We start from the raw sequence: 16,386 nt of genomic DNA on the forward strand, positions 1-16,386 counted from the left end.
TGGTCAATATTCTTTTTTTTTACCTTAATAGAGTAGGGTTTTTTAAAATTTCATGAACTGCCAGGATCATATATTACTTTGCCTGAAGAGAAAGAGTTTCTGTTTCAGGTAAACTCATGAGTGCCTTCTTGCAGGGATTGAATGATAGGAACAGTTCTGTGAGAAAATCTTTTGCGGTTGCTCTGGGTAATCTTGTTAAGGTACTATGAAGCACATTTGTCAATGAAATCAAAGTGTGATGGCTTATTTCCTTTTGTTTTTTGCACTCTATCTGTTTAAAACTAACTTCAAAATTTAAATGTGTTTGTTTTTGTAATTTACAGATTTACACTGTTGTGATCATTACAGATAAGCAGTTTGACTTCATTTAAGACAAACAAGGACACCCACTGATAACTCAATGAAAAGTATACATGATGTATCAAGGTATGAAAAAGTAACATTGTTTTCTTTCTCAGATTGCAAAAGATAGCAGCACAGAAAAACTGATTGCACGACTGAAAGCTTGGTACCTGGACAACGAAAGTAAGATCAATTAACATTTTAAGATTAAACATTCATCAGATATGCTTAATGAAGAAATTTACTTTGAAGAATGCAAATTCGAAGAGAATCCAAACAGAATCTGTTGTGTAAAATATTGTTCCTGTCTTAACAAAATATAGGATTTTTGTGATGTTTAGGACATCATTTTTCCTGAGCACTGTTTAATGTACACAAATATAATTTCTGTTGGCCTGAGTTTTAGAAGAGGAGTCGAGTAGTGAGCATTCTGATAGCACCGTGTAATGTACACAAACATAGTTCTGCTTTCTTTAGTGTTTGAAGAGGAGTGGAGTAGTGAGCGTTCTGACAGCACTTTGTTATGCAGGTGGTGTTGTTCGCCAGGCTTGTGGTGTGACTCTTCATGCCATAAGCCAGAATGCATCGGACCATCTTAAACGCCATGGCAGTCTAGCAGTACCTTTAGCATTTTTTGCTATGCATGAAGAGAAAACAGAAGGTAAAAGCTTTGACTTTGTCTGAAAGCCTGCATCCTTATATTCTTTATTTAGTTTGTGCATTCGCCTTTTAAAAGTTGGAAATAGATACCTCATTCTGATCTCTTTGCTCACATTTTTTAAGACTTCAAGTCAGTTTGAAAATATTTTAAATGTTATCTTGATATTTAATTTGTTGTCTGAGGAATAGATGAGTAACTGATTGGTTATTATTATAATTGAATGAGTGATGATGTTGATGTGGCTTTTGTAATTGGTGAGCTCTGGAGATGTATAATTTCTGCAAGGGTTAATATTGTCATTGTCTTATTAATAAGCTGATTAATTTCCAAGTCATTAACTAGTTATGTGATACCTAATCAGTTGGGGAGACAAATACTGGATCTGTTAGTAAGTAAAATTGCTAAAAAAAGTTTGATTTTTTTATGTTTACATTTTGAGGTATTTCTCCTGACCAGATTACTTTTAACACAAGGAAACATTTAAAATAGAAAATATGTCTGCCAGTCACTATAGTGTGAGTGGGCTGCATTATTTTCAGAAGAGATAAAGAGCAATGAATCATCGGAGTGGGAAGATGTATGGTCAGAAATTACTCCAGGTAAGTGATTGAAATTTTTTATTGTGATGAGACTAGAAAGCCTCTTAAAATATCTTTTTACAAATTGGTCATGATACTGATTTTTTAAAATTTGAAGGTGGTGCAATTATTGTTAATGGGGTGGCATGTGTGACTTATCACTTTTTCTGTTAATGCACCTGCACAAGGAATGGAGGCTGGGATCCGATTATACCTGTCAGAAATTACTTTATTGCTGATGGAACTTTTGGAAGCCTCAGCATGGACGACTAAAGCTCAAGCTGCTCGAGGCATAACAACTGTTGCGGAGCGATTGGGTTCCAAGCTAGGGCCTCCTCATCTTGGACAACTGTTAAATGCACTGGATTCAGCTCTGCTGAGTCGCACCTGGACTGGCAAGGTAAACAGTTATTGTTGGCTATGATTGCAATTGCTGAATGATGTAGCTGAATTACAGGTTGATGAACATGCCCCCATCTCATGCTTGGGCTATTTTCGGAATAGCTGATTGAACTTTAGAAATGCAAATGGAAATGTTAAAAAAATAAATCATTAATGATAGTCTTCATGTCTTCTGCAGAAATCAGTTTCCATTTTGTTTCATAAACTTACATCTCTTTCTTTCAGGAAGCTTTATTAAAAGCTTTGTCAGCAATCTGCCTCTCTTGCAAGTATGTCACAATTTCTTTTTTAAAAAGTTTTGGTGATGATTAGGATGAGAGGGGTGGCAAAAGTCCAGTCTTTGGTTTCAAATGCACAGTGTTCAATTCATTATGTGATAAATAATGCTGCAGTTTGTTAGTCATTTAGTGGACACCAGAAGAAGAAGAAATTAGAAGAGTTTAAGCAGGTTTCAAATGCGCCTTATTTTGTTTTGTATTTGTATGATCCACCTAACAGATTGATGTGCCACCCACCATTGTTGCACATTGTTTCGTTTTTCCTCCAGTTTTTTTGCATGAAGGCTTTTGCTTCACTTTTACTTTTATTTTCATCAAAACAATATATACTGTTAAGGGAACTTCCCCCTTACCCTATTTTGATATATTTGTTTCTGCAGAGAAGCAGTTTTACAAGAGGGAGATGCTACTTTTAACAAGGTAACGCAAACGCAATATTTTTTTTCTGAAAGAAAATAGGAGTCTTACTAAAACCATGCATATACTTGCTTGTAGACTCCATGGCACTAATGGTGGAGACTAAACTAAATGCACACAGACCTCGGACACTAGAGGTGGAGACTAAACTATGTGCACACAGACCTCAGACTTTCTTGTGAATGATAAGATGTTCATGGATTGCATCTTGAGTAACTCTTTGACCTGTTGATTGGTAAAGTTCATTTAGTATTTGAAAACAATTTGACCTTTGCTTCATCTATTGATAAGATTGTGGAGACTGCTGTGCGGGAGAGCCGTAAAGAACAGGCAGACTATCGGCTAGCAGCCCTCCAGACTCTTGGTGGGATACTGGAGTTGTATCAGCATGACTGCTTTAAAGATGTGTGGCAGATAATATCACCAGCTCTTCTTCAGGTAGTCTTGTGTGGTGCCGTACTTTGGTCAGAAGTATGGGGATTACCAGCCCTATTAAAGATATTTTTGTGTGTTGTCTTATTTTTTTTTTATTTACATTTTATATTTTTTTGTTTAATGCAGAAGAATGCAGGGAGAGAAAACTCATTGTAGGATCACAATAAAATGAAGCAGAAAAAAACATTTACAGTTTTTTTTCCTGAAATTTTAATACTTTAGCTTAAAACATTTCTTTGTTAAGATTTAAAAAAAATTCTAGCTTGTTTAATTTGCTGTACTTCATGTACACATCTTATTTTGCAGTGAGTGAGCATCAGTGGTTCACAATTCTCTGTTATGGCAACATTAAAAAAAAGTACAATAATTAATATTGGGTGCATGTTTGTGTTCTGATGTGCACTTGTACATGGAGGCATGTGCATGTGTGGGTGCATGTGTTTGCACATCTTTCCTTTGAACTTGCATATGTGGACACATGTGCTTCAGATGAAAGATGAAGATAAAGAGACTGACACAGCAAAAAAGGAGGAGCAGTGCCGAGTGTACTATGTTGTTTTAGGCCAAGCCTGGTCCACTACTGCTGCAACTCAAGGCAAGGCTTTCTCTTTCAGGAAGAATAAGCATTTTGTGGTTTAACAGAGTTCAGTTTTATGTGAAGTTGCAACTATTTTTTATCCATCTATAACTCTATGCATAGCCAAGCAGAGAAGCAGGAAATAATTTCATGCTAATCACCAATTATTTTTTTAAAAATGGATTATTACTTCATCATTCAGATCATTTTTGTTTAACATGAACTGGCTTGAAGTAGCTACAACTATGTCTTTATTTCACCTTTGTTGCATCTCATCAGTGGAATTCAGCAAGTCCTACCTGAATCTTTTAGTGGCTGGATTACCTCTTAGCACCTGGAAGGTGCAGGTTGCAATTTTGCAAGCTTTTCGCAAGTACATGGAAAGGTGAATGCTCTTCGCTGTAATCCTTTTCAAAACATCTTTATGCTACATTGGCTATGCAGACATACATGCAAGATTAAAACACTACAAACAGATCTGACTTTGTCAAAAATGAATATAATATTAGAGGGGAAAAAAAACCTAAATGCTTAGCTTAACTACGGTATACTTATAACTACTTAGAAATACATAACAGTATTTCCCTCCTCTCTGCAGTAAAACTGTTTGATCAAAAGTTCAAGTGACAAGTCTGCTTCAGAAGCTTCCACTGTCAGAAACACAAAACACAGTCTTATGCTATTGCTGCTTCTCTTTAAGTTAGATTCAGAGCGCCAGCCCATGTCGAACAGGAGATAGGATAAAAGGGAAAAAACCCAACAAAAACATGGACAGGGTAAAAGTGCACTGCTTAAAAATCTGATAATCATTTAAAGACATTATAAGACTATATTCATCCAAAACTTCCATTCAAAAATTTTAAAAAAAATTAAAATCGAGGCAGACTCACCTCAACAGGTTTTACATGAAAAATTGTACACCTTTTATCAGTCTGGTCAGGACTTGGAGACAATAGTCAGGTTACTCCTTCTGCGCCAGTCAAGGACTCCAGCTCATCAAAAATCACTCTCCTTCCTCTCCCTTTTAGGCATCAACATTTATACTACTCGATGACCCTTACATCAAAGAAAAAACAGCCGCCATGAAATGCTCATATCCACACTCGTAAGCTCACACAGACCCAAATGCTTGCCATTTGCCCACACTTTCCATTCTCATTTTTTAAAAATTATTTTAAAAATATACGCAGCAGGTTTGTGACCCTTTAATGAAACAAGTTTTAATCACTTCATCCACCATTTTTGACAGCCAAAATTTTGCTGCTCCAAAGATTTTTACTTTTATCTGCTGGCTGAGTCACTTTACAATTGGATTACTATCTAGGTTTTTGAGTTTTGTGTTGGTAAAGTGCCATGAGCCTGTATTATTATTATTAGTTGGTTTGAACTAAAAAGATTATTTTTTGTGGAGGGCTTTTAAATTTTTTTTCTTTCATTTAATGGCTTGCATTGTTGTTTTCTTTGTCAGGCTGCAGGAATTCCAAACAGAAAATCTCTTGTCTTCCTTAAACCGAGCAGCCTCAGATGCGCAGACCATCCTAAGAGCTGTGATACCATGTTTAGGTAGATGCCACTGCCTTTCATGTCTTTGTGTAGGATTAGTACTGACTGTTTCCTTGTTAACATCTAGCTCACAGCAGTGCTTAACATCATGTAGAGGCTTGGTTGTTACCCAGCATTTGGTGTTCTGTTTACAGGAAACCTCAAATATGCGGTCATACGATCAGAAGCTGCTGCTGTCATAGATCTCATTGTCTCCAGACTGGCAGGTATGCTTCAGATATTGTTGGGCTGTCACATTTCTCACTTTCCACTGTGTGTGTGGGTGTGCATGGGAGAGAACTGGAACTTTTTATTGAATAGGACAGCTCAAGACTGATTGAATATCTATTTCATAAACGGTGTCGAAGGTCTTAAGACAATTTAACATACTAGTTTTAGTTTCACAGTTTTACTTCATATGCCATGAAGTGCAGAACTTGAATCTTTTCATATTCTTTGCACAAGCCAATCATTTTCTTTGTTTTGAACCGTCTTTTGCAGATGTGAAGCAGCTTGAAGTAATTCCCCTCACCCTTCGGCAAGAACTGCACCAAGCTCTGATGCCTCTGTCGACTGATGGGCCATATGAGTTACGAGAAACATGCAGCCGCTTGCTGAAGACAGTGGCCTAGGTCAACATCAAACTGATAAATATTTCAGGGTGACTTTTTGAATCTGGATGAAGAACAGAAGGGTTGATTCCATTTGAAGTTTTTTGGGAAAATGTGCTTTGAGTGCTAAGGATGAAGCGACTCTGATTTTCATGATTTTTAGAAAAATTGCATGTTTTTTGGGGGTAGATAGTGGTGGGAGTCTATGTTTGAATTTAATTCAGTCATAAGTTTGGTCACTGCTTTTATGAAGAATGGATTTGAACTATTTAAATCTGAAATCTTGAACCGTGAAAAGCAACGCTTGACTTTGGGCATCTGTTGTCCTTTCACTCCATATGACTATCGTATCATAATCCTCCCATCTTGTTTTTTGTGTTGTTTTTTTTTGTGAAGTGCATTAAGCTCATTACTCAGTGAGAAAATGTGCTCTTTAATAATAAATAAGTCGCTGGCACTTTTTGATCATTTTACATTAGGAATTCTCCTTATGTCTTTGGAGAAGGCACAAAGAATCCTATCTAGTCTGGGAACACTGCTGTAAACTGAATGATTTTGGGGCTTGGTGGGGAAAATGAGAGTTAGCATGATTGATAAAGTGAACTTGTGTTCATTAGGAAATGATTAAAAGTATTTAATATTGATGGAATATCTAATAGCATGTTGACAGAAATCTGAAACCATTTTATAAATCTTTAGTTAAGAAAAAGGTTGTAAACAGCATTCCTGCATGCACATATTTTTACAAGTTCAGAAGAAAGATGGATTTTGTGTGTGTGTGGGATTGAGAGAAAACAGGCAGTATTGAAAAATGTGCGTATTTTGTCAGAGGTTTAAGGATGCGATAAGGGATAGGAACACTTTGAGAAAGTTCAGATGCTTGCTGAAAGGAAGTTTACTGAGATGCATTCATTGTATTTTGTCAGTAATCTGCACACATGCTATCATCATTCTCTCTTAATTTGTTTTTATTGGCTAGTCTTAACAGAACACATTGCATCTTGAAGATTCATTTCTGTGAATTGTTACACAAATCATATCATTTTGTGACAATGTTATCTCATTAAAATTGATTTTTTCAAAAAGTGTTGTCATAATTATTTTAAATTAATTTTGCATTGTTCCAAGAAATACTGCACAAAAATTGTAGCATTGGAATGTTATGTTTAAAAATCAGTAAAAATTTGCAGGAAAATTCTTCTAGTAGTTCTTGGCTAAATTAAACCACCGCACAAACACAAGCTTATATGATAAAGCAGGTCTTTTATACAAAAATGTATCTGAACATTAAGCAAATTAATCTTGATCATGAAGAGTAAGATATAGTATGTTAAGGACAGTAGCACAAAATTCTTGGGTTTATTTTGTTTTCTGGAAAGCACTGTCATGTTAGATCAGACCTGGGCAAACGCCGGCCCGCGGGCCGGATCCGACAGTAAGGAGAACCATCCATGTTTCTCATCCGGCCCCTTGGGAAAATTAATTGCCCACCCCTGTGTTAGATGCATGAAAGCGCTTCTTAACCTGACATGTTTGACCATGTTAGGAAAAGAAGTTTGTGAAAGTCACAGGAAACAATCGATTGTGGAATGAGCGTTTGGTATTTTAATCACTGTACTTAGTCCAGATTTGTTTGACAATATTTTGCCAATACAATGGGTATTTAGGGTATTTCAGAGATTTGACACATTAGCAGAACCTTTTAGGAGAATGAATATGCTCTAAGTTTGTATGGAGAAAGGTGCCGATTAAAATGAATGCTTATTAATATGGAATCCATAGTCATGTCTTATGTGTGTGATCATCAAAGCCACCTTATGTTGGGGTATTGCAATGAACAATTTCAGAATGAGGAATAAAACTTGGAGTCTGTTTAGACTTACCAGGTAACAGGAAAAGGTCTCAGGTCAGTGGTGAGAAAATTTGAGGACAATCTGGTTAAAAGTAGGAAATGAGTCTGGTTTGTGTGAACGTGTTCTTAATGAGGGTTACTGATGGAAATAAAACTGAATTTGCATACGTTGTGGACTTTGTATGTGTGTGTTATTCATTATAGTTGCTTCCTCTTTGGAATCTGTTTAAGGACAAAAGTGAGAGCATTGAAAATCATAAGGTATACATGTACATCCTATATTGTTCAACACCGAAACTACGACAGCGCGCAGGCTGCTACAACAGTTCTCTTAATGTCACCAAGACGACATACACATGTCCGTTTCAATACACTCGAGGATCCTCATGATACATCTCTCCGAGCACTTTTCTAGCCACCAGCAATGTCCGTGTGCTCTGTAATGTTCATCACACACATACACACAGTCCGTGTAAACCGTCTTACTCTCCCTCTAACGTTGACGGTGGAGAGTAACACTGGGGGTACGACCTCTCCCCCCTCTCTCTCTACAGGTAAACTCAAAAGTCAAAAGTCTTTGCGTTGTCGGCACCAGCGGACAATCAAATCGTCAGTGTCCTCGACACTCCACTGCACGAATTTAAAGACAGCGACGGCCCTCCACGCGGTCGGTGTGTCGTCGTCGTTGTCAGGTACGAGAGTGGAGCCCACTTGCTCAACACTCTCCAGCTGTGATGAGATGCTGCCCGCCTATTTATACTACTTGTTCTTCTCTGGAACTTCTCCTCAGCTCGGCGATGTCCACCGCTCCCACTAGCAGATTCGGCGAGGAACCTTCAGCAGCAGTCTCAAACACAGCAACAGCGGCTCCACAGCAACAACAGCAACAGCGAGTCTGTCATAAATCCACTCCAATCTACAATACCACAATTAACAACCGCCGCTGTATCAATCAGCCTCTCGATTACTGGATGGCTCTCTCCCTCAACTCGCTGCTCGATACTCGCTCATCGGTACTCCCTGTTCGTTACTCGCTACTCGCTCTCAACTCTCTCTCTGCCGACCGTCGCTACGGTCCGGCTTCTAAATCCCCCCCCCCCCAGTCCACTAGACCTCTGTGTCGCATTCCTCCAGCCGCACGTGAGGTCCGAAACTCACGTGGTGCTCACGACTTCTACATCCGTCCCTCGATTACGCAGTTGTGGTGTCACATGGCAGAGGGGCAACACACACACACAGGGCCGGCTACGCCACCCCGCTCCCCCCTCCACTTCCTTCCACCAAACTCAGGCGGGATGGAAAAAAAAACAACAACTAAGGAGGTACGGACTAGTCTGTGACAGGGGCTTCTTCCTTTATTCATCCTCTGGACAAAGAGACAGGGCGCTAGATGTCAGAAGAGACGAAGATGGCGAATGGGACATGGCAGGAGACGATTGGAAATCCGTTGTGTCTCACCGGCAAGCTGTTCTTTCTAGGAATCGCCAAGGACAGCTTGAAGGTGGATGTGACGCGAGTAATAGAAGGTAAGTGTGTGTGTGTGTGTGTGAAGGTGTGTACTTTATAGAAGTGAACCTTTCCCGTCTGTCAAGGTCTGGTGCTAAAGCAGAAAACCGTTTTTGTGCAAGGTCTTTAAGATGGTTTCCCAGAAAGTGACGTATATAGGGTTACGTTTGTGATGGGTTTGTGGTACTCCGACATCCGGGCATGTATGGCAACCATGTCGAGGTGTTGTAGCTCTCGGAGGGTCGGTGATCGATGCCGTGGACAAGCGGCTGTTCGCGGTGGTGACAGACCTCTTCTACGACGCAGACATATGCTGTTGGATCATCAACTCCGCTGACCGCCAGACCGTTGATGACGTCACGCGACGGCTCACGAACAGACCCAGTGACGTGTTGCAGCAGAAGGAGGAAGTAAGGGTAACGAGGTAACGCAAGAAGTTTTATCTCATGGCGGGAAAGAAGGGTTCGAACCAAAGGAGGGAAGCAGAGACCGGGGACCCAAGTGGTCATTCTTCGCTAATCGAATATGCTTCGATCGATTCCATTGCTTCGCTAATTGGCCTGACAATTAAAGTACCGTCGATTTCCTCCACAGGATCGAATCCTTTCCTTCCTGCCGGACTTTAGAAACTCGGCCTTTAAGCTGTGTTGTTAATACTTATATAATTGTGTCTTAGACGTCCATCATTATTAGCAATTGCTTATAAACTAGAATTCTTCCTTTTTGTACTGTGTTTTCTAGTTTCACGAAAAAAATCTTAAAGTATTAACTTTTATCTGTTTTAAAGGAATAAAATATATTTATGATATTAGTATCGAAAGCACTTTCTCTTTAACAGAGCTATGGACTTTAAGTTAATTTTTAAATAACATTTAAGGAGTATGCGTTTAGTACTTTATCGTGTAGGTCCGTACCGATAAACAAACTCCCACCCGGCAGAGGAAGAGACATGGTGTCTGCTGCTCGTGAAAAAGGCCTCCAGCAGCTACCTTCACCTTCTCCACCATCACAGGTAATTCCACCTGGTGTCACTGGTCACCGGCCCATGGCATCATCGGACCAGAGTCTTCCAACACCTGCAGTGCCAGCCTCTCTTCCTGCGGTCGGGCGCGTGGAGCTGCAGCGGATGCTTCAAGACATCAAGGAGGGCAAGTTCGCGGCCACACGGGGGGTCGTCCGACTGCTGTGCAGAGACATCCTCACCCAGGAGCAGTTCCATGCCCTCTGCCTGGAGTCCGAGATGATCGGCTGTCATCTGTCTCGAGCTACGCAGCTGGAGGTTGTCGTGATGTCAGCTGAAACCTTCCTCCAGGAACACCGCGACCTCTTCAACCACATCCGCCGTCTTCCACGCAACCAGTGGCTGCAGGTGGCCCCGCTGATTGCGCAATCGCAGATAGATACTAAGGTATTTTCATTCGCCTCCTGTGTGCATAAAAAGGAAATTATCTTCTAAGAAAACGTGGCAGTCGTAATTACAAACTAGTCTGTAGAATCACTTCATATCCTGATCTTCTTTATCGGTGTTTTGTAGTCGATGATATGGTGTTCTGTCTGGAAAATAACATTGACTCGACATTATTTCAGGATGTGTGCACAAATGAGAGAGAAAGAAAAAGATGCGTAAACATATGACTGTATCTCTCTCTATATATAAAGAAGGAGGTGTTTGTGTGTGTGTGACATGTTAACGAGTATGACTGATATATATTCACACAGATCCCTCAAGAAGAGGGGTGGGTGGGATATTGCATTCTAAAGGATGAGTGCTTTATACTTACCCTGAACTATGCACACCAATGTGTCATATTGATAGACTTGTGGTAAGTACTTCTGTGCAATGCGGTTTCATGAAAATATTTTCTCCCTCTTTATGTATTTGAAGGTGATAGGTATTCGCGTGGAGGATGTAGACCGCCGGTTCCGACCGCTGTGCAAAACATTCAGTCACGTGCAACACATCATGTCCAGTCACTGCGCATGTGACATCACCGTCAGGAGCAAAGCAGTCGCTAAGGACTTTGTTACCACACCAGATCCTTCCATTTTGCCTGAAAATACGTTGGGAACATTCCAGATGTCACTGCATCACCAGACGGGATTGAAGGCGAGCACTGTTGACATGAAAGTCCTGCGTGACCTGTCCTGTGCGACAGGGCGTGTCACTGACTGGCAGTCGCCTGGCATCACCAGAAAAGGCCATGATGCAGGCCTAGCCGATGAAAGACGATTACACATCCAAGAAAGAAGATGGGAGGAGGACTTGCCACCCACACACCGGGGGGCGTTTGGTGGCCTCAGAATCAACCAGGAGAACGAAGGAACTAGAAAACACAGGTGCGTGTCCGTGTCAATACATCAGGTTTGTAAGACAAGAAGAGAGTGAGAGTTGTGTTTTCGATGTCCAACTTGTTTCTATTCGGTTGACATTAAACGTGTTCTCTGGGTTACACAGCTTACAGTGTAAGACATAAAGCTTATTAACGAACTAGAAATTTACAACGTTTAGTGTCAGAGTTCATTCAATTCACACACCATTCCCTCTCGTTGCAACATTCATCTTCATCCCTACATGCACGCGCCGACACATTTGCTGCCTCCGATATATATATAATACAATTTGACCGACAAAACAATCACCTATAACTTAATTTGCTGGACATAATGTTTGACAAGCCTCTTCTATAACATCTGAAAGTGTTGGTGCTACTGGTGTCTGTGCTTGCTCCTCCCAGCAAGCATCACAAGAAGGAAACGAGCAGACGATGGCGCCGACGTCAGGCCAACATACCCTCCCACTGCGGGTGTTGCCGCCAGACCTTCGTGGATATGGAAGAACACCTGCAGCAGAGCAGTCACCTCCGGTTCATGAAGGATGCCCGCAACTACATGTAAACCTTTTTTTTTTTTTTTTTTTTTGAAATTCATTGTTTCTGATTTTGGTGACGGTTAGTGTCGATGGTCAGCATAACGCGGATAGTGTAGCTCTCAGAGGTTCCTGTGTGTCGTCGTCGTCTTTTTATGATGATGATGATTGATGATGAGTATGGTGGATGATGGATGGGTGGATGATGGGAGGATGATGAGGATGATTCATTGGCACCACGGTGACACAACAACCGGGCGAATTTATTTGTTTGTTCTTCTTTCCCTTTTTCTTTCTCTAGGGAACTGAACAAATTTTTCGATACAGTACCAAGGGTCGAGGACTTCTTATCGAAGTTTGTTCGAGAACCTTGCTCTCCCGCGAGTGCGGCTGTCGGCGAGAAGAAAAGCACCGACTTTGCTCGCCACACGGTCAGGGCTGACACTGCGCCAGTAATGGACACAACTGCCCGTCAAGGGGTTGTTCGTGTCTCAGAGGGAGCCTCGAAGTTAGACATCAGCACCTCGAACGTTTCGTCCGTCGAACGCTACACGGACGCCATTGAGACATGGATGTCGGAATCTCCGCTTTCTACAGAAGAGGAGAGCACGACACCTACATGGACGTTGCAGATCAAAGCGTCACCGATTGGTTCACCTGGTCCAGGTGGGCAGGAGGAACCTTCCATCAAGCTCATTTTCCACAGGACAAGACCACCAGCCAAGGCTCAGACGACAGACTCTAGCAAGCACGGGCGAGGGAGGCCATCTACCAGAACGTCAGGAGGAATCGAACCTTCGTCGTCATCCCAACTCCACATCAACTCCGCCCAGACAGCTGTTCCTCTGGGCGAAGTTCCTACACCAGACAGTTTGTCAGTCCAGCCTCCGTCTGTCGATTTCTTACTGTTGTCCTCACCGCTAAAGTATTCCTACAGAGACCAAGTCTTAGGATTTGATTCATCTTCAAGTTCAGACCTCAAACCCGCTTCCAAAGGAGAAAAGGAGTGTGTTGCTGAGTCTTTACTTTGCTCCTTCAAGGACTGCTCCATCTCTAGCAGTCTTGACCACGACGGATTGTCTCAATCGAATGGAGACCGTTTACCGACCAACAGAGAACCTCATTAGCGGCAAAGGTATGTCCGACATGGACGGTAAAACGACACACAGTACTGACGAGGTTGTTTGGACTGGAAACACCAAGGATACCCACACCAAGAACGCCAACAACTTTACAGGCACCGATGGCCGGGCTAGAGCGCAAAATGAACTCTTGCAGTATGGCAGACAACCCTCCTTGCATGAAGTCTCAGAACCTGCAGTGTCCTCTACCATCCTCATGTCAGGCCGTCGCGGGGGTTCAAATAATGACTTTTGTCAGAAAGAGGCAAAGAGACGAGACAGAAGGAAAATAGCGAAGATGGAAAATACCCTTTGGTTTCCGCCGACAGCGGAACCAAATGACGAAGGAGCGAGACCAGACGACCGACAAAATACGATCGAGCAGACGAGAGGTATCGCCGTCAAAGTGAACAGCACTTCCGGCAGAGCTCGACCCAGAAAATTGTTGTCGGGGCTTGAAATGATGCAGATACTTAATGAGGTGAAGGCGGAGAATGAATCTTGTGACAGACCAACGGATGTTGATAGAAAGAAGTGCGATGAAACTGGTTAATCAGCGTCTCCTGCTGTTGTTGGTGTTAGAAGTGATGACAGATGACTCGTTCAAGGGTTAAAGATTATGTGACTTTTTTCTAACTCTGAATGCTACTTAACGGACACTCATATTTCACAGATATGTAATAATTATCACAGCTAACAATTACTAGTCCAAAGACAATATTTTGCTCGCCAAAGCAGAAAACAGCAGAAGTTGCACCACTACGAGAGAACATTAACAACACCGACGGAGAGCAAGTGTATCGTTAGGATTCCAGCAATGAACGCCGGATCATCTGTTGATGCTGGATATTCATGACTTGTAATTGAATATAGAGCTACGATCACAATATTGTGTTTAAACACACTCGTATAAAAAGAATTATTTGTACATACAAGAAAACAGTCGGGCGAAAACCATGGCGAAGAGTGTCTGGGTCATCTTACTGAAATGGAGACTTTTATTCCTATTTTAATTTTATTGCCATTTAAATTTTATTGCCAGCAGAAACTTGACTTTTATGTAATTTTGGAATTAAAAATGTTTTTATCTGTATGGTGATTTTATCTATATGTTTCAAGCAAGGTAAATGATTCAGAATAAACTTGTAGGACTGGTAAGATTGGTGCGATGTTGGAATAAGGGAGATAATCGCGAGCGCAAGAACTTACAGCTAGCAAAGTGTTATCTCCCTTTCATTGGAGACCACTGTAACAGGATTTGAAGGCACGAACTCTGATTCCTGTTCATACAGTTTTCTTAAAATGAAGACCTAAAAAAACAAAAAACCAACCAAAAATATCCCTTCCCCACAACAGAAAAATACCTGAGAAAATCCTATAAAATTTCGGTCGCAATCCCATTCTTATTCAGATGCAGACTTAATTTCTTCTTTTCACTATATTTTACCGTATCAAACCGTGTGTGCAGAAGTCCGCACACAGTAGCGATCAGTTGAAATGAGCCGAAAAGTGATTTTTGTCACCAGGCAAACTTACAAATCAACCAATAACTTAGTTAATGCGAATCATTTATGATAGGATCGAACGTCTCCTTGGAATAAAGAACAGTAACTGTGCGAGCGTGAAATAATGTGATTACAGGTGTGATAAGCGCGTTGTTTTATTGTTCAGAGCAAACGGATTTGAAAAACTGTTTAAAGAAATGAAAACATCAATAAATTTTTGTACAGCTCCGCGGTTGCCAAATTTTGAATTTAAATAAGTTTATTTTGCTTTACGCCCACAGGTTTCCGTAGTGTAGTGGTTATCACATCCGCCTAACACGCGGAAGGTCCTGGGTTCGAGCCCCAGCGGAAACAGTATTTTTTTTCATTAAAACACATCTTGTCTTTTTACAGCTTAGTTGAGCTCAAGAGTTTCAATCAATTAATTAATGTTTCCTGTCTGTGTAAGGCAAGGTCAGAACAGAAATTTGTCTCTGGCCCGCACAAGAACTTTACATTGATTTAAGTAGAGAAACTACCCCGACGGTCGCGCAGGACTCAGCGAAACCTGTCAGTCAAACTCATACTCACTCTCTGTGTTCGATCTTTCAAGAACGATCTGATCCATGAAACTAGATTGGTGTTGACTCTCAGGTCAAGTAGGCGGTTTTCTGGCTGGACCCTAAAGCACTGTACGATGGCGTCTGACAGAGTGAGAGAGGCACCTGTCTGTGTCGTCTGTAAGTAAACTGCAGAGGGTCCAAGCGATCGGCCAGATGAAGGTTTCCAAGTTGCACACGACCCTCTCCAAACACAGACACGAAAGCCAACGGTCGAAAGTCTTTCAAAAATATCGTCAGGTATCGTTGGCCCTCAGATTATGTTGATAATCTCCGTCAAGTGAGTCAAGGAAGAGCTGGACAAGTCTGGTAAAGACAGTACTTAGGGTGGAAAGGGGGCAGGTGGGTGGGAAGTGCTGGAAGCGAGATGCAGTCTCTGTACTTTTCTTTGAACAGTGTCACGTGTACAAACAAAGGAGTCAACAAGACCACCGACTGTTATGTCACCTTCCGCCATTGTTGTCTCATTCAATAGACGGTCTTGCGTGTGATTCCGTTTGATATTTCAGACTGGGAAATCTCTTATTTATTTATATTTTCTTCTGTGAATCTTTATTTGTTCTTGTACATGAATTATTTTTCTTTCAAGAATGTTTTTATGCCTGCACCAGTTTTTCTGACACTGTAAAAGATATGTAATGGAGATATATGACACTGTAAAGGATGTGGAGTGGAGATTAATACCTGTCCATCTTTGGAGGATGACATACACTTCAACTCTTCTCCTGCTGGCAGATATTCCACAAGGTATATATCTCTTCATTTGCGTCGTAGTTGGGCAGTTTGGTATTTCGCTGGAGGTATGTGTGTGGAGTGGGTAGGTGTGTGGGCAAACGAAGACAGTAGATGTGACTGATGTGACTTCATCTTAAAAAGTTTCGCAGTCTTCAACTGTTAAAACACTATTCATTGATCATTTGAGAAATAGTGGATGGTCAGTTCAGTGTTACAATGCTGGAATGCTGTCATGTTTAGAGAGGACAAGCATACAGACACTCAGGCAGGTGACAACACGTTGTAACGGTGTTTTGCAAGCGCATGCTCGGTCACAAGGTCTGGGGTGGGGCAGCGGTGATTCGTGTTGAGCAGACGGG

General features: G+C 41.3%; 2 protein-coding genes and 1 non-coding gene across 3 annotated transcripts in view; all 3 read left to right on the plus strand.

Moving 5' to 3' along the window:
- LOC112574013 (proteasome adapter and scaffold protein ECM29-like) overlaps nucleotides 1–5,970 on the plus strand; it is a 30,725-nt gene extending 24,755 nt beyond the window's left edge. Inside the window, exons 38-50 of the mRNA XM_025254796.1 lie at nucleotides 109–200; nucleotides 459–525; nucleotides 872–1,003; nucleotides 1,543–1,602; nucleotides 1,770–1,981; nucleotides 2,209–2,252; nucleotides 2,642–2,681; nucleotides 2,970–3,116; nucleotides 3,603–3,708; nucleotides 3,970–4,075; nucleotides 5,159–5,253; nucleotides 5,388–5,459; nucleotides 5,734–5,970. Coding sequence (XP_025110581.1) covers nucleotides 109–200; nucleotides 459–525; nucleotides 872–1,003; nucleotides 1,543–1,602; nucleotides 1,770–1,981; nucleotides 2,209–2,252; nucleotides 2,642–2,681; nucleotides 2,970–3,116; nucleotides 3,603–3,708; nucleotides 3,970–4,075; nucleotides 5,159–5,253; nucleotides 5,388–5,459; nucleotides 5,734–5,864 — 1,304 coding nt within the window. The 3' untranslated portion in view covers nucleotides 5,865–5,970. The remainder of the gene's footprint in view (nucleotides 1–108; nucleotides 201–458; nucleotides 526–871; nucleotides 1,004–1,542; nucleotides 1,603–1,769; nucleotides 1,982–2,208; nucleotides 2,253–2,641; nucleotides 2,682–2,969; nucleotides 3,117–3,602; nucleotides 3,709–3,969; nucleotides 4,076–5,158; nucleotides 5,254–5,387; nucleotides 5,460–5,733) is intronic.
- A 2,533-nt stretch (nucleotides 5,971–8,503) lies between these two features.
- Nucleotides 8,504–14,236, plus strand: LOC112574589. The gene is made up of 5 exons (XM_025255770.1): nucleotides 8,504–9,625; nucleotides 10,108–10,609; nucleotides 11,087–11,538; nucleotides 11,937–12,092; nucleotides 12,369–14,236. Exons 2-5 carry the CDS (start codon nucleotides 10,151–10,153, stop codon nucleotides 13,192–13,194), a joined length of 1,893 nt encoding a protein of 630 aa, XP_025111555.1. The 5' UTR covers nucleotides 8,504–9,625; nucleotides 10,108–10,150; the 3' UTR covers nucleotides 13,195–14,236.
- A 738-nt stretch (nucleotides 14,237–14,974) lies between these two features.
- On the plus strand, nucleotides 14,975–15,047 carry Trnav-aac. Its single transcript has one exon. It is a non-coding gene; the product is annotated as a tRNA-Val (tRNA).
- Nucleotides 15,048–16,386: the final 1,339 nt, after the last annotated feature.

Source organism: Pomacea canaliculata, linkage group LG10 (assembly GCF_003073045.1).
Source record: "Pomacea canaliculata isolate SZHN2017 linkage group LG10, ASM307304v1, whole genome shotgun sequence".
NCBI lineage: Eukaryota > Metazoa > Mollusca > Gastropoda > Architaenioglossa > Ampullariidae > Pomacea > Pomacea canaliculata.

Excerpts from the sequence above, each read along its gene's own strand:
- LOC112574589 (XM_025255770.1), top strand. The coding sequence starts at position 10,151 with ATGGTGTCTGCTGCTCGTGAAAAAGGCCTCCAGCAGCTACCTTCACCT. Across the intron at positions 10,610-11,086 it reads AATCGCAGATAGATACTAAG|GTGATAGGTATTCGCGTGGA; the intron begins GTATTTTCATTC and ends ATGTATTTGAAG. Across the intron at positions 12,093-12,368 it reads AAGGATGCCCGCAACTACAT|GGAACTGAACAAATTTTTCG; the intron begins GTAAACCTTTTT and ends TTCTTTCTCTAG.